General features: G+C 37.2%; 3 protein-coding genes across 4 annotated transcripts; 1 reads left to right on the top strand and 2 right to left on the bottom strand.

The window, feature by feature from the left end:
• Positions 1-4879: 4879 nt before the first annotated feature.
• ndufa10 (NADH:ubiquinone oxidoreductase subunit A10) lies at positions 4880-9219 on the bottom strand. The gene is made up of 10 exons (XM_043249747.1): positions 9057-9219; positions 8494-8662; positions 8192-8407; positions 8002-8088; positions 7720-7841; positions 7213-7292; positions 6328-6382; positions 6165-6250; positions 5833-5941; positions 4880-5109 (listed from the first exon to the last, which is right to left on the bottom strand). The coding sequence occupies exons 1-10, from the start codon at positions 9129-9131 to the stop codon at positions 5041-5043; spliced, it is 1068 nt and encodes a 355-aa protein (XP_043105682.1). The 5' UTR covers positions 9132-9219; the 3' UTR covers positions 4880-5040.
• Positions 9220-10483: 1264 nt separating this feature from the next.
• On the top strand, positions 10484-15464 carry faima (Fas apoptotic inhibitory molecule a). Of its 2 annotated transcripts, none has more exons than XM_043248171.1 (5): positions 10484-10628; positions 10939-11069; positions 11861-12089; positions 12857-12906; positions 13742-15464. In XM_043248171.1, the coding sequence occupies exons 2-5, from the start codon at positions 10956-10958 to the stop codon at positions 13886-13888; spliced, it is 540 nt and encodes a 179-aa protein (XP_043104106.1). In that variant the 5' UTR covers positions 10484-10628; positions 10939-10955; the 3' UTR covers positions 13889-15464. The 2 variants fall into 2 exon arrangements, with proteins under 2 accessions (XP_043104106.1, XP_043104105.1); XM_043248170.1 differs by lacking the exon at positions 10484-10628 and adding an exon at positions 10636-10842.
• A 270-nt stretch (positions 15465-15734) lies between these two features.
• On the bottom strand, positions 15735-21079 carry parp9 (poly(ADP-ribose) polymerase family member 9). Its single transcript, XM_043248840.1, is given in 11 exon segments — positions 15735-16628; positions 16753-16909; positions 17111-17232; positions 17373-17915; positions 18051-18120; positions 18345-18557; positions 18635-18859; positions 18987-19267; positions 19270-19893; positions 20789-20819; positions 20935-21079. Coding segments are annotated over 9 exon segments (2505 nt in total). The 5' UTR covers positions 19877-19893; positions 20789-20819; positions 20935-21079; the 3' UTR covers positions 15735-16341.
• Between the last annotated feature and the right edge of the window lie 27 nt (positions 21080-21106).

The raw sequence follows: 21106 nt of genomic DNA, 5'->3' as shown, positions 1-21106 counted from the left end.
TTACAGTGAAGAGCTGACATCTCCGTTGTGAAGAGCGGTATCCGCGGTAGTAAGATGAAAATGCTGTATCACAGCAATTATTTGTAACCTTTGGATATTGCTTGTGTGAAGCCTGGCATCAAGTCAAAGTAATCAGTAAAAGTCGGTAAGCGTTCATTAGTTTGCTTTTGGTTTAAAATCAGAGCGTCGTGTCTGAAAAACAAGCCGAAATGACACCAGAAAAAAAGGCATTTTATTACATAAATCAATGGTCATGCGGAGCTTTGTAAATATTTCATCGGCTCCAGCAGGGAGGAAAAAAAAATATTTTTATTTTAAAAAAACTAAACAAAGACTGAACAATCACACTGTTCTAGTAACAGAAAGTAAACGGCCTTAACGCTGTTGCAAACGTTGTGTCTACAACAACCTCTACACTGACCTTGGTCACGACAGGTGCATCATGTTTCTCTTGCCTTGAATTGAAAATGGAGAAATTTACATGCATATCTGAATACTCATTGAGGAAGAGAACCTAAAAGCTAATGAGTGTAACTTGCATAATTAAAAAAAAAGAATTATGTTCACGAGTCCCGTATCGCAACATTCTCCATAATTGCTAGAGGTTGTTACATTTTCTAAGGCAGGAGGAAATGAATGAATGGATTGAAGAACAGGTTCTGACCAGGTGTGACGCACAGTGCTTGGGGTATAAGACTTTTTTTTTCCTTTTTCTTCCTTCAGTCTTTTTTCTTTGACAGAAACAAGACAAAACACAGGGCTCCGAGGGGCCCTTTGTGTCTCGGCGGGTAAATGCTTCTGCTCTTTGAAGCAGCTCTACCTTTCAGGTGTTCATTATCCTTCAAAACAAATAGCTCCTTTACGGACGTCCCTCATTTGTTTAAGACAATATCGTGTAATTAAAATCTAATCAGAGAAAGGAGGGAATCCATGAATATTTAAATCTGTTTGGCTTCTGAATCTTAATGAAATGGTAATTTATGATGGCTCCGGGCTTAATTCTAGCCAGGGAGCAAATTAACTGGATTTCCAGAGATTCCCTCAAGAAACTTCCTCTTTTTTCCCAGTGAGTGTGCTTAACATATGGAAATATGATTAAAACATCTATTTAAAGCCCAGACGATTAAAGTGTATGTGAAAGTACTTGTTAACGGGAGCTAAAGTACAGGCGCTTGTTTTTAATGTCAGTGACTTCAAGGTCTGACAAAAAAGTCAGCCAAGCATAATAACCAGAATTGAAGATTTGACATGAAAGCGCCTCAACGTGAACGATTTTTGACAAATGCTTTATCTGATAAAAGATGAGGTGAGAATACCTGACGTAAAATGAAAGCCGTTTTCATCATGGCAACTTAGCACCCATGTAACACTGCGGAAAATATCAAGAACAAGTCTGACTCCTAACATGAGGGATGGACGCTGAGAGACTTCAAAGTGAGTTTTCTGACGCTAGACTCTGACAGCGTTCTTAGAGGTGACGGCGTAACCTATAAGTAGACTGACCATTAAAGCAATTACAGAGAGACTAGTTTGTATGTTGTCACAAGTTGCTAATTTGAATTAGCGTGTTAGAGGAACTTTCTCCCACTTACATCATTAAATGTGAGTTTTGGCGCCATTTACTACAGGTAATTTTCAGAAATTAGACTTTAACTGACACACACGCACAAGTTTATTTACCATTACCAATAATGTTTATTGTTTTCGTAACCACAGAAACCGTGTGGTTTTACTATCCTTGTGGGAAAAAAATGTATCTAGTGCTCAGTAAAATTTAGCGACAGCCTCGGTTGCATTACCCTTTCTTTAAACGTTCACTAAATACTGTGGCAGCATATTATAAAAACTACACACCTGTTTGGTAGATACAAGTACGTACATTTGGGAGAAAAAAAAAAAAAAAAAAAAAGTTCTAACGTAAAATGAAAAGTTCCATTTTTCTCAGAGTCAGAGCGTGACAGAAAAAAAAAGATCACTTCGACGAGAGTGCATGGGTTATTAAAAGAAAATCATGTTCTCTCCTCGCATGTTAATGATTCATTTAAAACGATGTGTGAAATCTGATTAAAGTCACATGAGGCAAAACAGAGTTGTCAGTGGGAGACCCACTCGTGATGGTCCGACTGTGAAATTGTGGCCCCGGGTTTTTAGACAGTGTGAAAGCTTCTCTTTAGAGACACACAGAAGGTCTTGAACTTTCAGGTGTGGCAGATCCCAGCCAGAGACAGGCTATTATCATATCTTCCAGCTAATTCATATGATCAAAAATATATCAAGAACATTTGGATAAGGACACAGAACTGCTGGATGAATGTAACTAGATGTAACCTTGGGCTCTTCCTTAAATTCCTTATTCCTTATTTTAAAATATAACATTGCAGTTTTGTGGGAATGGTTTAATCAATGTCAAGGTTAAATAATATCAGATATTCTGAATAATGTATTTTTTCTGCCTTTATATACTAGCACTCTAGTTTGGGGTCTGTACGCTTTTTTCCTCAAATACAGTAAAAACTGTAATTATTGAGAAATATATAAAAAAAAATGTAAAGGTTTTTTACTATAATTCAAAATGTAATATCAATGTGACGGCAAAGCACCTTCAGGGTCACATGATCCAGAAAATGCACACCGTTTCCTTATTATCAAAAATGAAAAGATCTTAACACTTTTTGTAAAAACAGTGATAGATGTTTCAGGACTGAATGGATGAAGAGTAGGCTAAATTGAAAAGAACAATTTATTTTCACGTTACAAAAGACTTCTAATCAATTGAATGCATCCATGGTAAAGTTTCGTGAATAAAAGAATCGTAGTATATATCATAACCTCTGAGAAAACGCATGCAAATGGAAGTAGAGTATAATCAGAAGTTAAAGCAGTGACTATTATCTCCCCGGTTCTGTTTATTTTCCTTCGCCATTGATGTTATTCAGAGTTCATTTTACATCCATTCATGTTGCTTCAGGCCACTGCTGTGTGTCCATTGTCTGTCAGTACTGCTACAATAGCTTTATTTATCTTTCCATCCTCCTCATTTAGCAGACCACCCCTCCAAGCTGCCTGATAACACCGCCAATAACGGACAACTCAAAGCTCTTCATCCACAGCAGATCCAGCAACTTCACTGCAATTAACCGTTTGAAACCAGCCTCTTTAAACCTTTTTGAAAATGCATTAATGTAGCTTAATTCGAATGCAGCGCTTTGCAAATGTTGCGCACTTTTCTAACCACTTTAAATTTAAATTCAGAGCCCTTCTTGCCTTGCCAAAGTCACTGCCAGACCTGCACTGCAGCATCTACTGAAAGACCGCGTATAATAACAGCTGTGGAAGGATCTATGGGTATGAAATATTTATGCGTTTAAAAGAGCGCCGTCAAAATAAAAGCCTCATAAAGACAGATATACAAGAAACAAATGAAGGAGAAAAAAAAAGCGTTCTGTGAGACATGAATCCATAAGAGCCTTCAAAGCTGGTTTCTTTAAGATTGACGGTACAACAGTGCCCTCCTCTGAGGAAAGCAGAACAAGTAGAAACTTAACAGACAATCATCCAATAATTAATGTTCCATCATTTACTTAATTTTCAAAGTCCATATAACTTTTTTCCTGAGAAATACAGCAGATAGGCAGCGTAAGTGACAGCATCAGTCAACATTCACTTTCTTTGCATCTTTTCCCACACAATAAAAGTGAAGTGACCGTCTCCTTTGTGTTCCACAGTATAAAGAGAATCACAGGCTACGACATGGAGGTTAATAAACGATGACAGAACCTTCGTTTCTGGATGAACTATTTCTGTCAATATAGGCCATGAGCCGGATAAACAGGATGTACAGCGCCCTCTGATGGTTTTCAACAAAACTGCATGTAACGACAAATTTAGAAACGCCAAACTGACAAGGTTAACGACATAAACAGTAATAACTGCAGCGAACACAACTACAGTTCGGTGACATTGTTAGTCGTTTTAAAGGGAAATAAACTTGTACTTACAGTGGTGCTGGATTTCCTCATTTTGACACTTTTAGGTCTTTCTCCATTGTCTCCACGCGCTTTCTCGGTTTTAAATGAATGTAAATTAACGGATTCCCGTTCCATTTTAAAGACGGACTCAGAGGTTTGTAAATATAGATGAAAGCTGAGGGAATGAAGGCCGGCGTTGTTTAAACAGCCACTTTTATTTCAGCGTCATTGGAGATTTTGGTGAATAATCGCCCATAAAGGCCAGAATATGAGAAATGGTGGTAATATGAGAGGCACTCAGGAACAAACGAGCGGCGGCGCGAGGCAGCGCTATTCCTGGATCCGCGGGCCGCTCCTTTACCGGCAGCGGCCGCGTGAACCCGCCGCAGACACATATCATCTCCTCTCATCTCATCTGTGACGAGAAACGACCGGTTTCGGATGTCTAATGAGCTGTGGCCAGTTCGCACTATACCATTTCTAAAAAAAAAAAAAAAATAAAATAAAATAATAATATACATAAAGTATTCTAATTGGGGTATTTAGTCACAGTCTCACCGCAGCGAAACAAAATATTGATGGGCAGATTTTTGTTTGTCCATACAAAATTCTTTTCTTTACATTTTGTTATACTATTTTCACTTGTTTCAACAAATTTATTAACAATAATACATTTTAAGTGCTTTATTACATGAGCTGTAGGAAAAAGCTGTAGGCCTGTTAGTCTGTATTAGTCAGCCATGGCTGAGTTAAGGGCCTTTGAGTACTAATGCAACATGAAATGAACATCAAAATTGTTTTCAAAGATGTGTCCAGAAGGCCTTGTGAGACCATGACCTTAGCACCAGAGTTTAAATTAAACTCAAGATCCCATCCACGAACAATGCTTACTCGAAATAAAAGGAAACACGTTTTTTTTTAACATACAACTGTTTTAATAGCAATGTACAATGATATCTTTAGTTGCATAAGAGCAGAATATATATTTCCCCATAAGACATGGACAAATGGTTGAAATACCACAAGGAATCCGTCTTTCAGACGTCCTTCCCTCCAGCGACGACAGCGTTTCTCACTTCAGCCAGATGTCTTTGTCCCCGACGTCTTCATTATAACCTTCACTATACATCTTTCCTGGGAGCTAAGCAGAGATTTTCATGTCACATGTTTGATTTTGTTAAAGCCCCAGTGTGCAATGCCAACATTTTACAGTGACCTTTAAGGAAATGCATTGAAAATAAAATAAAGTATAAGTCTAGACACGTAATCTATATTCATGAGCTCCACTTCCACATGTTCTCTCAGCTGAAGTAAAGCTCCCTATGTTTTAGTGCAAGGACAGACAAGCTGGTGATCAAATGAGCAGAGGAAAAATCTAATGGTTGAACACGACAAGGAGCTCATAACTCCCCAAGATCAATATAAGAGTGCCAGGAATCATTAATGCCCATACAAAGTGCTTCTGTCACCCACTCCAGAAGTCTGTCTCCTAATTTTGTAATGCCACTGATATCACTGAATGTCACTGAATGTCTCAGGTGACACTCGTGCTTTGCAAAAACACTCAATCATCATGCAGGCACTTGTTGAGACATTGTTTGGGCTCCTGGACACACAGTGACTTGTACACAAATGTATCTGGCAAAAACATAATGTGAAGTGGATCTATCATCACTGAGAGACCTAAAGTATCACTGATGCCATTCCATTTAATAAATGGAATAAATAAGAGAAACGGCTAAAAGAGTTCAGACAGCATTACACACGACCGATATTGGATATTAGGCACATGGATTGCATTATATTTTGTTCATGATCTTGTTACCTTTACATTTAATGGAACAGGTGCAGTGGAGATACATACCGATTTGAAAGCATAGTAGGAAGCATCAATCTCGTGAGCACCGATTGTGATTTCTGGAAGGTATCTGGGTATACAGGTCAGGTTGGCAACTGTTTGCTTAGCCTCCACGCTAGTCAATGGGGAAAAATAAGAGAAAGCACATGTGCCTTTGAACCGCTGGATGGCAAAAAAAAACTTAAAGCAGAACCTTTCTATCTCTGCTTTTTACTAAATACAAAAGCGATGAATAAATACAAACAAATGTTTCTTGAAGCAACAGCAATGCAGAACTATCTTTATTATTTCTGTTATATTATATTATTACAATATATGAAAATAAATCAAGCACTCACAACATTCGTATATGGTGGAAACTGACGTCATCTTGCTCCAGCCAAGGGCCCTTGTCAAACTTGAGGTACTCAATATCCTCCAAAATCTGAAAAAAGAAAAATAGAGTCAGAGCAATGGCATTTGCTTGCCTCATTGTCCTCCATATACAGGTTTGATCCTCACCTTCTCAATGTCCTGGGCTTGGGTTGCATCATAGGAAAGAACCTCTGCCTCTTCACTGAAAATCAGATACAATAAAACTGAAAACTTGTTTGATACATCACCAGATTAAGCACCTACTTTAAACTTTTTCTTTCTTTTTTTTTTTAATTGAAGCAAGTGCTTATCCTTATGAATGGAAATCGTTTAATAACAAAACAACACTGCTGTGAATGACCATGGCCTATCAAAACCATTCTCACCGAAATTTCGGTGCAGTGAGATGTTTTAATCAGATTAGTTGTCCGGTCGGGCAAATAAAATTCTAAAAAATTAAAAATAAAGCATTTGTGTCAAGTTCTATTAATGTATATAAAATTCAACCCGCAGCTAGTGCACATTTAATTCTCCAGTGAGTTGGGCAGCTGTGGTTTTGTTTTTTTGGACACAATCCCGGTTAGCACCCGGACATCCCTTTCAGACAGCTTCCTCTTGCGTCCAACAGTTATTCCTGTTGGATGTGGTCCGTCCTTCTTGGTGGTATGCTGACATCACCCTGTATGCCGTGGCTCTTGATACATCACTTGCAAGACTTGCTGTCTGGACCAACAGTTTGTCCTCTTTTGAACTGTGATACATCACCCATAATGCACTGCAATATTTTAAGCAAAACTGTGCTATGACTCTGCTAATTAACCCTTCACACGCTGCTCTTACTGGTGGAATGTGGAATTAATGAAGATTGGCCACCAAGGCTGGTGTTATGCCATGTTGTGTATTCAAGCTATGTTTTTTTATATAATATAAACAGTACATATATTAATTATAACATGTATGCATAATTACAAATTTCAAACATTTTAAAAAAAAAGTTGCATGCAAGTAAAACGCAATGGATCAGATACTGACCTGATTTTAGGAAGGAAGTTGGCCTTGTATGCTGTCTCAATATTCTTCAGGTACGATAAAGGAACATTCTGGAGGTATGACTGTGTAAGGTAATAAAGATTTACATTTACTCATGTACTGTTAATCATTCAGTCACCAACTGGCAACCATTGCTTCCTGCATTCATCTCCTGCAAAATATTGCGATACACTGAATTCTTTACTCAGAAGCCATAAGTTTTTAGTCAGAAATCTGAGATAGTTTTAGAATGAAAGCTGAAAGAGAAAAACTGATCCACTTTAACTTGTTTGACACAATATTTGTCATTTATTCCCCCTAAATATTCATATAAAACTCCCATATGGCAAGCAAATCAAAAAATAAATTATTTTGTGTTCTTATTTGTTTAAATTAAAATCAAACGATTAATTATTTTAACCTAGAGAGAGAGAGAGAGAGAGAGAGAGAGAGAGAGAGAGAGAGAGAGAGAGAGAGAGAGAGATCTTGTGTTTGCTTCCTTCCACAAACCTTTCCTGATGCCTTGAGATTTTTCTGGACCTCTTCAGCAGGTACATCCACATAGATGACCAGATGAGGGGGCAGAAACTCACAGATACTGATACCTTTAATCTCATTATAGTGATCCACACCTGCCAGAATAGAAACATTTATCACACATCCTTTTCATTTCAACATACAAAAAAAACGCACAACACACCTCTGATATACTATCTGCTGTAATATGACCACCAGTCATTTTCAGCACCATTATACTCTTCCACATTATGAATTTCAGACATAACTACTCACACTGCTTTCTGATGAACCCTTCTTTGACCATGGCCTCCAAAAACACAAAGTCACTAAACGGAGAGCGTTCCAGAATAACTCCCTGTCCTGAGAAAGGGAATCGGAGAAAATACACTTGTGCTGTAATGTTTTCTTCGTCAATCACAAAGCAGCTGTACGTTTGTATAGAGTATCAATCAGGTTTGGTTACCTGTAGAGAGCAGGTGTTCGAAAGCTTTACAGTACTGCAGCAGCCTCATGAGGTACATCCAAGACTGCAAGCGGTAAGAGTGACCGTCACTTGCTTTCGGCTCCAAGTAAAACCTCTCCAGACTGCAGTTTCCATTAAAAGCGTCATCTAGGGGAACTTTCTCCTTTGTCACTGTGTCCATGTAGTGCGTGTCTGGCTCAGGCATGTACAGCATTCCTGATGAGAGAAACATTTAATTATTCTACTTCACATTCGAACACAAACACACAGGTGCTTAACATACATAAAAGAATATGTCTTACCCAGTTTATCTGCCAATTGTTGTGCAAGTGCACCTTTTCCAGACGCCAAGTTGCCATCAATGGAAATAATCTTGCTGTTTTCCTTGAAGCGGGAGGTGGTCCTCTCCCCCAGAACATAAGTCCACCATCCATACCTCAGGTTACTGACAGCGCTTGTGTGAATTTGAGCCTAAAGGGTACACAACGTCTTGTTATTTTTTCCTGTAAATAGGGTAATATAACAGTGAATACACAGCCATGGTCAGCTGCAATACCTCTCCATACAGTGTCAAGCCATTAATGTTTTTCAAGGCAAAACAACAAAACAGTTTGTTTTGACAGAACTAGCCTGAGCTGCATACGGAGTTTTTATTGTTATACTAACACTGGTAATGTGTGAACCGCAGTAAATGCACGTTTATATAAACGTGTAAGTGATTAGGCAAATATATGCACTGACGTGACAGTAAGAAGTGGTTTTCACAGCTGTAGTTTTGCTGTTGTCCTTCAGTCTAGACTACTTAAGGCCCGACAGGACAGATCAACCTTTCGTCTGGGGTCTAGAGGCTGTTTATCAATCTTACCGTCGCCACGGGCGATGCGGCTTTCCAAGCTGCTCTGCCCGATGGCACAACTACCCGAATAAACCGCAACGCCATCGCGAAACTTCACAAACTCCGGTGAGTCTGACGATCCTCAATGTCGTCGAGCGATCTCTGAGTCGCGTCGCGGTTTTTTTGCGTCAGCTGTGCGTCATGCGGTTTCTTTACATGACAAAAGCCCTGGCCTTAATGAAAATTATAATGCACTGAAGTCGTTTCATTTATTAACTACATTATTTTTTATAGACGTATTAGAGTTGGATCTTGCACTTCTGTATTTAATTATATGTTTTGTTATTTTATTTTCGGTGTTGTCTTCTGGTCGTATATGTATTGTAATTTGTATTGCTGAGTCTTCTATCATAATAATTAATATAATTATTATTATCAACTACAACAACAACAACTACTACTACTACTACTACTACTAAATATAAACTGTTTAGTATAAATAAAAAAAAATGTCAATAAAATTATTGTCAATAAAAAGCTAAATTATACTACCCACTACGGAAATAACTAAATAATGGATTAAAAAATAACTTAAAAACAAGTATTTTATTCACTATCACATATGTCACCAGTTCCAAATCATCGCCAGCAGATGGCGCGATGGTTTACTTCTTCAATGTGTAAACAAGTTTATGGCGAAAACAGAACAGCTTTAAAAAAGATATACTTATTTATTCTAAACAAATTATTCTATTAATAAAAATAATTTCTTGATTTACTTGTTATTTATTTATTTATTTTGTATCGTAAGCATGATGGCGTAAATGAAAGATCCTTGATTTTGTATGAAAATATATGTCATGATGCTTGAATACATATGTTTTATAATAATATATATATATATATATATATATATATATATATATATATATATATATATATATATATATATATATATATATATATACTCAATGTTGTACTGATAAATGTCAACATCACAAAAAAGGATACAGCATTATTGCATACAGCATAATTCAGTTAATCACATCACATGGACAGGAAAACCTTGATTACCGATATAAAAATCTATATTTGTATTGTGTTAAAAATGTATGCAGATAATGTATTTACCCTCGTTTTCACTCTTGATCATCGTGCATTCTATCTAACACCAAGGTCCAATGTTTTTCATAAAAATAAAATCATTTCATGTAATCAACAGTAGGCCTACTAACAGCAGCAGTCAAACAGTTCAAAAGAATGAAAGAAAAGTTCTAGTCAAATCAGGTTTAATTCACTAGCATCTGTTATCATCATCAGAGCTGGGCAGATAACTGAGAGGAAATAAATAATGGTGTAACATCACCACCAGCAGATGTCAGCAGAGTCTACCGTGGCGTTGAAACCGGCGTAAATGAGGACAGAAGAAGAATAAGCTGTTGCCATAGTAACTGTTGTTAGCTGGAGCAGATTTGTTGTCGGCTAAATTTGGAGCTAGTTGTGTTGATGGTGTTGGCGTCAGTTGCTTTACTATTTTCTGCATTGAGGAAAAGCCAATCAAAAACACACAAACGCGTTTTATTTCTGCTCTGGTTTGGACCGGTAACTACATGCATTTATTACTGTCTTTAATTCTCTGACTCTTGTGTTTTGAATGACCGACGGCTTACTGAGGTTCACAGATTTAAGGGCTCTGACACGTCGCCAGCCGCCCGCTTTATCCAGATTTCTTTAAGTATCCTTATCATAGTAAATTTCCCTTCTCTACGCAAGGCGTTTGACAATGCTATCAGTGTTTTTCTCTTTATTGAGATAGGTAATGTTTAGCTTTTATTGCTCGTGAAACAAGACGTTCGATTACGAGGGATTCAGTCATATCTGTTTATATCGTTTCTTTTGTTGTTGTTGTTAGACGCTGGAGGACAGAAGATGTCAGGAGATCTCGTAGCCGTGTGGGATGTGGCTTTGAGCGATGGAGTGCACAGGATTGAATTTGAACACGGCACAACCACAGGGAAACGGGTCATTTACATCGATGGAAAGGTACAAAAAGCTGACACTTAAAATTATAAATCCATTACATGTAAATAAAACATTTCATTTTGATGATTAAAGCTTACAGTTCATGAAAATCAAAAATAGAATATTTCCTAAGATCGATAAAAATAAAAGCAAATCAGAAAATTTCAGGTAATGTAAGCTTATGTTTAGTTTCTGCGTACTTGACCGGGTCTCCTAACACACTCCAGCATCAGTGAGGACTGGCATGAAGGCGATCAGTCTGTGGCTCTGCTGAGGCACTATTGGGCTTCAGCTCGTCTGTGTTCTTGGATCCATTGTTTCTCGTCTTTCTCTTGAAAATATCCCACAGATTCCACATAGGCTTCAGGTCAGGCATGTTGGCCGGATTGACGAGCACAGTAATATCATGGTCAGCAAATCACTCATGTCACTGCGGGCAGGTCGTGGTCATTTCATGAAGCTCAAATGTAAATCATCGAATACTTTGAGATACTGGATTTGTGACTTTCGTGAGCTGTAAGATCTGATCATCAAATTTAACAAAACAAAAAAATGTTTCATATGTTACAAAAAGTTGTTAAATAAGTTTTTCATAACATTCAATCTTTTTAGATGCACCTCTGCATAGCTGAACTTTCTGAACAAACTCTATGTAGAAAATCAGTAGCCAGGGCCAATTGTCAGCTTTGCAGTTTTCAATCTGTATTCCAGAGAGTTGTGTAATTATGGATTTATTTTTTTCTGTTAGCTGATGAGTATTTCTTTTATAATGATGGGAAAATAAGTGCTGATGCTTTGCATGACTTTTCCAGGAAGTTACAAGGAAAGACTGGATGTTCAAACTGGTTGGAAAAGAGACTTTTTATGTGGGTGGTACAAACACAAAGGCCACTATTAACATAGATGCAGTGAGCGGCTTTGCATATGAATACACTCTTGAGATTAACGGACAGAGTCTGAAGAAGTACATGGAAAATCGCTCCAAAGTTACCAGCACATGGCTCCTCAACCTTGATGGCATCGACTGCAGAGTGGTTCTGGGTAAGAAATACCTGATCACAGGTTCCTTAAATAAAAGTGATTTGACCGGTCAGTGATTAGGTTTTCCTCCTTATTCCCCCAACAATACTGATTCCTGTATTTCGAACACAATAATTAACACGATCCGTTATTTTGCCCGTACAGCACAGTGGTTCCCACTCACTTAACCTCAGTGACCTGCTACACAGCAGCAGTGATTAACTCTAGGTTAGATCATGGTTAAAAAAGATTACAAAGCTTCTTTAGCAATAAAACACAAATGTTTTTCAATAGATGTTAACCTCATGGAGGCGCAGGTGAGCAGATACATATCAAGCACTATGCCAGTAGAGCATATTGACCTTAGATAATTGACCTTAGATAACACTTTTAGCTATTAAAGAGAAACTTCCAAGGACTTTCCAGAACTCTGATTTATATGTTGGCTTATATAGTAGGGGTGTAGCAACAAGTACTTGGAAACATTTTCAAAGACTAGTAGCCACTAAGATATAAATCATAGGTCCTGAACATATCAGAATAAACCACTTTCGTTTTTAATGGAGCGGTAGTTAAGCGACAACAGGCTGATCTTCTCATTTTTCATTCACAATGGCAAACACATAGCATAAGATAGTGCTGGAATCTTAGATTTACAGTACGTCACAGATCAGAGCACTGGTCAGTGAGACTAGTATGGTGAAGTATGATTTTTATTGATGTTTTTACCTTTATAACTCTCTGTAACCTGCTAATTGGTCACTTATAAACTCTTCGTTCTTCAACAGAGAAAGATACCATGGATATATGGTGCAATGGACAGAAAATGGAAACAGCTGTAAGTCCAGCAGTCACTATATTCATTTACATTTATTTTCAAAAAATGTTTTATTATTATTTGTAATACTGCAATTTGTTACCATAAGTTTAATGCATCAAGTATCAAGAACTAACAATGAACAAAATTTATTTTCAGCATTTATTAATGTAGGTAATGCTGATTTTTAACAACCCAAGTTGTATAAATTTAATATTAGTTAATCATTTAAAAGGTTTATGAATCATATATGCAGCAAAATAGTTCATTGTTATTTCATGACACCTAAAGTATTAAATAATGTTAACAATGAAAACGTAATGTAAAGTCTGTTTTTTAAATCATATTTTATTATTATTATTTTCTTATGTTACAAGTGATAAGTGTCCCCACCTAGTTCTTAGTTTTAGCTGATACCTTAGGTCAGCACAATCTGTAACAGGTCTTATTCTTTGAGTAAGTGTGGATGCAATAAACAGCTGATCAGACTTTGATGTAAGTTTTAGATTAGCATATCATATATACTGCAGTCTTTGTTCACTGTGGAGGAAAACACAATTTCATCAGACTGAAATTGCTTGCTTGTGCATTTTACCTGTAATAAAGCGAAATAAAACTCTAAATCTACCATCTTATATGGGTCGGATTAAGTGCCCCAATAGAATCAACAAGGCAGAGATAAAAGCAAGAATGTGGATAGTTTAGATTTATTTTCCACAATGACTCACATGTGACGCTGTCAAAGTAGATCTGGTCACAACCCTGCTGAACATTCTGGTTCTACAGCACACGAGACTGCATTAACCACCATTCATTCTCAAGAAAAACATTCTTCTCTCCTGTTTCTCTTCCTCAGGGTGAGTTTGTTGATGACGGCACAGAGACGCACTTCACTTTGGGCGACCACGACTGCTGCATCAAGGCTGTGAGCAGTGGCAAGAGACGAGATGGCATCATTCACACGCTGCTTGTGGATGGCATGGAAATTTCAGAGTCAGAGTGATCTCTGTGAATGAATGTGTGAGTGTTTCTATTATCCGTCCTCACGAGAAGAGTGTATATACGGATGCTGGGACATCATGTTCTCAAGTATGACCACCGATCAGCATGCGCTGGTTCAGTAATGGACCGTTTTAAGTCAAAAGAGACAAATACAGTGTACTTTTATTGCTACATACCTCACGTAACATCAGCGTTTTTTTTTAGTTTCTCAATTTCGTGTCAGTTTGGTTTTTATCATCAGTGAAGTTATCTGTGACCACGGAAAGATGTGAGGATCCCTGGACCTTTACTGGGTGGTTTGGTATGACGGGCATGTCAGATTTAGACAATATTTTTATTCTTTGTGAGGTAGCATCACGGTCTAGTGGTCTAAATGTGAATTAAGTGTGAACGTACTTGTTTAAAGTATTTGGTCTAGAATCTGACCAGCCTCTGACTCATATTTAGGGTCAGACTACAGCAATAACATTCAATAGGATGTATAATATTTTTCCAATTCAATACTTTTATTTGACTTTGCGTTTTTGAGACACTGGCTCAAGGCCTCGGGACAAGCAAAATTGCTCATTCCTGCCATTCAAGCTTCATGTGTCTGGTGAATTCAAGATGACATGACAGACTCCTGTTGAGATTGAAATGAAAAATGATCAGAATCTAAATATGAATTAAGCTATTTCTTTTTGTCAAGTTTTAGTCACTTTTCCTATTTGGAATAAAAAATGGTTTTGTATTTAAATGCTCTACAGTGCCCTACGTAAGTATTGAGACGGTAAAGACATTATAAGATGAATTTGAGACAAAACTACAGACTTGCATGCTTGCATGCAAACTTCTGACTAGAACCAAAAATAGAAAGGCAAGATTACAGTTTGCCAAATAGCACAAAGGTCAGTCAGTACAGTTTTGGAAGTGAGATTTATGGACCGAGATTAAACTTTATCTAACTTATGGAAGAAAAAAAAAAAAGAAAATTCAAATGATCCTAAGCATACAGCCTTATGTGTAAAAGTTGGCGGAGGCGGTGTTATGGTATGAGCATGCACAGCTGTCTCTGGTAAGGCCCTCTCAATTTTAGTGAGGACCTGGGGTACAAAACTATCTTGGCTACCAATATTCAAAGAACCAGACTCATCAGAAAGTGCTTCGTAGCGCATCAGGACAATGACCTATAGCACCCTGCCAGGGAAGGAAAGAATTGAAAATTCTTAAGATTGCTCAAATTAATATCCAGATTTAAATCCATTTGAACATGAATTTCACCAACTGAAGGGGAGACTAAAACAGAGCAAGAGTCCGGTGATGTCTATGATTGCTTGCAAGGGATCTGCAACTAATCTTTTACTTCTGCCTTGAGTTTAACTGTCCCATGCTCACATCAAATAGTGGGACGACCTCTAAAAGTGCTGTCCTTTTATATTTGGTAAAACATGTATGTGTTGATTCTGTTATTTTATCTAATATTTATTAGTAATTAATTTATTATATTTGCAGATGTCTTGACTACACAGCAAACAAAGAACTTTCATTATTGTCCCAGTTTTTATGGAGGGCACTATATATATATATATATATATATATATATATATATATATATATATATATATATATATATATATATATATATATATATAAAAACAGAAGTGTTAGAATAACAGCATGAGTATTGGTATTGAAATCTCAATATATTTGCTGTTAAAAATCTTCTTTTGACCCTGATGTATTTCATCTTTTAATATGTAAAGCAACTCTTATATAAATGTTAAATATGTCTTGTTATGGTCATTATATTTCTGTAATAAATATTTTTATTATTATCATAATATTGCATAAATGTCATCATGACTGAATTTTTTTGTTGAATGTTGCCATTTATTTACTTGAGTCAAAGTATTCAGTATAATTCAGTTTTACAAATCACACCACAGGAACAGGAAGGACTCAGTTACTGATACAATAAACATTCATTTGTTCATTTGTATTGCATTAATTAATCAATAAATTAAAACGTATAGTTTGAAACCATAAACTTACCCAAAAACCCATTTGTATTCTGCTATAAACATGTAAAAAAAATACTATTTCCATCTAAAATTTCTGTTAAAAGCTAATTTCATGAAACTATGTTAAGAGTAAAGAGAGGACAGTAACTAAGGCAAGACCTATAGGGAACAAGAAAGAAAGAAAGAAAGAAAGAAAGAGAGAAAGAAAGAGAGAAAGAAAGAAAGAAATTTAGTTTTGAAGAAGCATTCGTTTTGGTACTTCACTCAAAAATTTTATTTACACTAATTATTACAACAAAGACCTTTATTCCCTCTTTTTATTTTTGCACAGTATTTAATTTCTGATGGCTTTTTCAAAAGTTTTGTTAAATTTAGTGTTTTGAAATCTACATACAGTAATTAAACCACAAAATAATTTTTTATGCTCCTTGTTTTTACATATTGAGCTGTGCTGCTACACATGGGTTGCTTTGGCACATATGATCAGGTATTTAGGAAGAGCTTGCTGACTGCTGAAGATAACGCATGTCTGCCCCTTGTCAGACACGCTATCAAAACGATCCAGAGGGTCTCCACTTAAGGGAGGGGGCAAGATCAAATCTGCAGAACCAATCGTGGACTTTCCGGTGAGGACCTGGGCTTCAATGATGTAGATGTACTGCTCATCTTCCTGCTCCTTCCACAACTTCATTGCTCCATCGACTGTAGCACTGAAGTATATTCCTCTGCCATACCTTTGCTCTAGAAATGAAGCAAAACATTTTTAATGAGCATAATCTAAAAAAAAAGCCTTCAGAAAATAGTCCACAAATATTTTAATCTACAAAAACCTAATTATTGTTGTGAATGACTCTACATTCGTTACCTGCAGGAGGTGCGAACTCTTTCTGAAAGCCCACTCTGCAGATGAGATCACAGAACTGAGCAGACACGCGCTGGTAGAGACGCCTCGGTTTGTCTTTCACTCTCTGCATATTCTTTTCAAAAAGTTGCTTGAGCACACCATTCTCTAGCTTCTCCATCTGTAATAACCAGTACAACCACATTGTTTTAGTACCACAGCCTTGTGTTATGCAAATAAAAAATTACATTAAGTAAAAGTACATTAAGTAAAAAAATTGTCTGTCAGTTAAAAACATGTATCGTTTAACATAAAATGGCTGCTCTATAGAAACATGTAAACAGCCTATAGCGATGTAGAATTGGGATGGTGGCATACTCACCTTTACAGTATGAAGCCCACAAGCATCAATGGCACTTCTTGTTTCTTTTGCAGCATAATCGTCCTTGGTCACTTGTGTTCTTGTATAAAACGAATCAAGAGATTTGAAAGGAGCGATCAAGCCTGTGTTTTAAAGAAGAACATTTTGGAACTGGTCATTCAGATGTTATGAGCCAAAAACTTAACATTAGCACTATATTGACAATAACTATTAAACCTTTATTAAACTACAATTTATTTGCATTTTAATTATTTGAACGTACATGTCCTTTTCACAATGTAGTGTTGTCCAGAGTCATCAATCAAAGTCTTGCTTAAAAAGTTGACTTTGTGGTTTTTGAACTCATAGTTTTTATACCCTGCCAGAAAAGCTTTCTCCAAATCTGCACTGATTTGAGGTGTTTGTATCCAAGGGACATCTTTACAGCTCCAACGAACCACAGAATACAGCATGTCACGTTCTTCAGCTCGGACGAAGTCCTCCTGGGCCTTACAAAGCATGGCCTCGACCTCGATTGCTGCACAACTGACATCTGAAGAGCTTCCAGTGATGGTTATGCCACCATTACCGTTCCTGAAGAACTCCTCAATGCGAACATTCAACATTGTTTGGAGAGTAAGAAGATGTTTGTGGTCGTCTTGTCCAAAATATATGACATGGTTATTCTTTATGGTTCTATTTATTGATGGCATTAGCATATTAACTGTCCACTCTTTTGCTTCTCTCAGAGCTTCAATGGAAGCACTGTCCAACTCAACAGTTGGCATTTGATGTGCTGTGGTATATTTGACTGCAGAAGCAAAGCCTGAAACATTTGAGAGTATAGAACATTATCTCAGTTGTTTACACGACTAGCTGTATTATTACTAGCTGTATGGGCAAAACCATTACACTGTGAAATCAAAAACATAAAAAAAACCCTGTAATTTATTTAGCTCACTTGTCATGTCATTGCGTACTTCTGGGGACTTTGCAGCTCCCTTCCTCCTTTTCATCTCATTTTCAAAAGCCTAAACATTACAGTGAAATCACACATGTGAAATTTTATTTTTATACTGAACTGTGCTTGATCAGTTTAAACTGGGCTGCACATCATTTATATGCATTTACTTTTTCATAATTCAGCACACAGATGCTGACTAACAAATTATGTCATGCAAAGGGACATAAAATTAAAATGTGATGGGTAATGCTCAATAACTGGAAAGCTTAGTACATTATTAGCATACATCACCTCCATCATTTCCACGTCGTTTGGAAACACAACAAAGTTCACGTTCAGTTTTTTCTTGTTATCTTTGGCAAATGCTTCTACAGCATCTGTCATGATTTTGGCAACCTCCCTTTTCTCAAAGCCAAGATTCCCAGTACCAATAGCTGGGAAGGAGATGGAGTTATATCCAAATGCAACTTTCCTCAAACAATCCAAGACCACTGTATAAAGAACCTACAGACAACAGGACAGACAGTGGGTACAGAGAGTGATAGGAATGGCCTAAATTAGTAATAAAAAATCCAATCTACCTGTGAGGCCTTGTGTTCAATCTTAAATGCGCATACAGTGTGATAAACTGCTGCACAATTCAGATTATATCCCTTTGTCACATAGATATTTGAGGAATTGCCTTTTTTTCTCATCCTGAAAATCTCGTCTTGAATCTTGCTGCCGGCCTTGTTCAAAATTGCTTTTGAAACCTGCCCCATGGACAAATTACAATCTGTTGCAATTGTATTCACAATTACATCAACCTGGACATAGAAGCAATATGAAAAGAAAAAGAGGAATGTTAGCAATTCCATGTTTTATATATATAAAAAACTAAAATTTAACCAAAAATATACAAAGCACTTTTAAACTTAAATATTTTTGTCTTACCGCTTCTTGTTCAATAGCCCCTTTTTTAAGTTGCAGCATTACATTCCCAAATTGACACCTGTTGCTAGAAGAGAAAGTCATGCTGCCCTGAACGGCTCCACTGTATGTGCCAGAGATGCTGGACTGCCCTAAAAACATCTTAGCTGCTCTCTCCATTTCTTGAACAGAGGGTTCGTCATTATTGACCAGATGGATTTTAATGTTTCTTTGAAACATTTTGTATTCATCGAACTGCTTTATACTCTTTACGATAATGTCTGCACAGAGATTTCTTGGAAAATGAAAAGGCCAGAACTCAAAGCAGGAATTGCAACAGAAGAAATGTTGTTCACCAAGACAATTTGTAGGATATTATTGATAGCATTATATAATAATGGTGCAGCAGCATCAGTCTCTGATTTGGTTGGATTTGGAGACATGCAGGGACCAACAGCATGTATGATGTAATTACACGGAAGATCTCCAGCAGGAGTGAGCACTGCCTGACCAACTGGCAATTTTCCATTTTTTTCTACAATTTCGTCACTCCATTTCTGGATCTTTGGTCCCCCAGCTTTACTCAGGGCTTGTGCAAGACCGCCTGCATGTTTTAGCTTCTCATTGGCTGCATTGACCACAGCCTCCACTTTATGACGTGTAAGATCATCCTTCCAGACTGATACTTCGACTCCGCCGGACAGCTTTGTGGAGTACCTCTTCTCAGGACTTAAAACACCACTTGTGTTACTAGCAAAGATGTCAGCCTCTTCCACATTGCAGAGAATAGCCGTGCTATTAAATTTGACACTAACAGCATAACTAAAGGCTTTTCCACACTTTGCCAGAATAGCAGCCTGTTCTGGAAGTAGTTGCACCATACCCTGCTCTTTGTCACTCATGGCTTGCAGCATCCTCAGGACTCAGATATCTATAAATATTTGACCACAGATTGATTAGTCAAAAAATATACTATTGGAATGTATACAGGTTTTCTATTGGAAATATTTATTCTGCTACTTTTTCCTTAATCCCTCCGTGTTCCAGTTTGGACTATGCTTAACACTGTTTTAAACATTGTATTATGGGTCCCATATTGTCAAATTTAGAATTTTCTGGTTGATATATATAAAAGTGAGATCTAAGGTGTGTGTTCGACCGCGAGAGCGTTTGACAGCTGATGGTTCCATAAACTCGTATTTACTCTCTCGCTGTATTTTGATACAGTACTGTACAGCATATGGCACACAGTATGCATAAATTAGCTGTGATTGTTTACAAGCTCTTGTGACTTTCTTAAAATGTGACGTCCAAACTATTCAGTCTCCACCTTTCTGATAGAAAGTCCAAAAGGGATCTTTCAGGATTGACTAGGGTAGTTGGGTAGTTCACCCAGGACTGATAAATGTCTGTGTACATAAACATATATCAGACAAAAACGAGTTGAAAAGGAGATATTAAAAAGCCAGTCACCAGTCACTTTGATAGTACAATGAAAAGTACGCAACGTCCTGTTTTACTGAAGAAGTCATACAGGATTAGCATTAGGAAAGGTAGGCCTAACTGAATTTATAATTAGAAGTACATCCCAGTGGACCAACAGACAAATTCCGCTTTCAAATCCTTAAAATCTCTATAAACAATACACAAAGTATTTTTTTTGTCTTGCAAGCGCTGATTTAAACACAGCGAATATCCGTGTTTGTAATGCTAAAATACGTGTGAGACCGCAACGGGTCCTGATCGCCAGAAACCACACTTCCCTGGTAGCTATGGAACTTAAGTAGCTAGAACTTAGTTTTTTTGTAGTTTCAGCTAAATCTTACCTTGGGGGTTGACAAACTTACACGCCAATGGCTGCAAAACAAAAGTTCGCTGAATTAAAATCGAAAGCGAAAGAATTGCGCGGTCTTTTCTTTGCATTAAATGCACATATATGTCGACACAGCAACCAGCGAAAATGTCCGCTCACCTTTTTATTTCCTTTTACTGCACTACTACTTTTCTTTCTCTCTCTCCCTCTCTCTGTCTAAAACAGCGACGATTTCAACCTTTAGCAAAAAGACAATCCATGTACTAAACGGGTTCCTGCTGTAAGCTGAAACTGCAGGCTGTGGTATGTTGTTCGGGAAAACCCCGCCTGG

This window comes from Puntigrus tetrazona, chromosome 9 (assembly GCF_018831695.1).
Source record: "Puntigrus tetrazona isolate hp1 chromosome 9, ASM1883169v1, whole genome shotgun sequence".
NCBI lineage: Eukaryota > Metazoa > Chordata > Actinopteri > Cypriniformes > Cyprinidae > Puntigrus > Puntigrus tetrazona.
Note: the sequence above shows the minus strand (reverse complement) of the source record. Positions and strands in the feature narration are given on the sequence as shown.

Excerpts from the sequence above, each read along its gene's own strand:
- ndufa10 (XM_043249747.1), bottom strand. The coding sequence starts at position 9,131 with ATGGCGTTGCGGTTTATTCGGGTAGTTGTGCCATCGGGCAGAGCAGCT. Across the intron at positions 6,251-6,327 it reads AAGCCCAGGACATTGAGAAG|ATTTTGGAGGATATTGAGTA; the intron begins GTGAGGATCAAA and ends TTCTTTTTTCAG. Across the intron at positions 5,942-6,164 it reads TTCCACCATATACGAATGTT|CGTGGAGGCTAAGCAAACAG; the intron begins GTGAGTGCTTGA and ends CCCATTGACTAG.
- faima (XM_043248171.1), top strand. The coding sequence starts at position 10,956 with ATGTCAGGAGATCTCGTAGCCGTGTGGGATGTGGCTTTGAGCGATGGA. Across the intron at positions 11,070-11,860 it reads TCATTTACATCGATGGAAAG|GAAGTTACAAGGAAAGACTG; the intron begins GTACAAAAAGCT and ends TGACTTTTCCAG. Across the intron at positions 12,090-12,856 it reads CGACTGCAGAGTGGTTCTGG|AGAAAGATACCATGGATATA; the intron begins GTAAGAAATACC and ends GTTCTTCAACAG.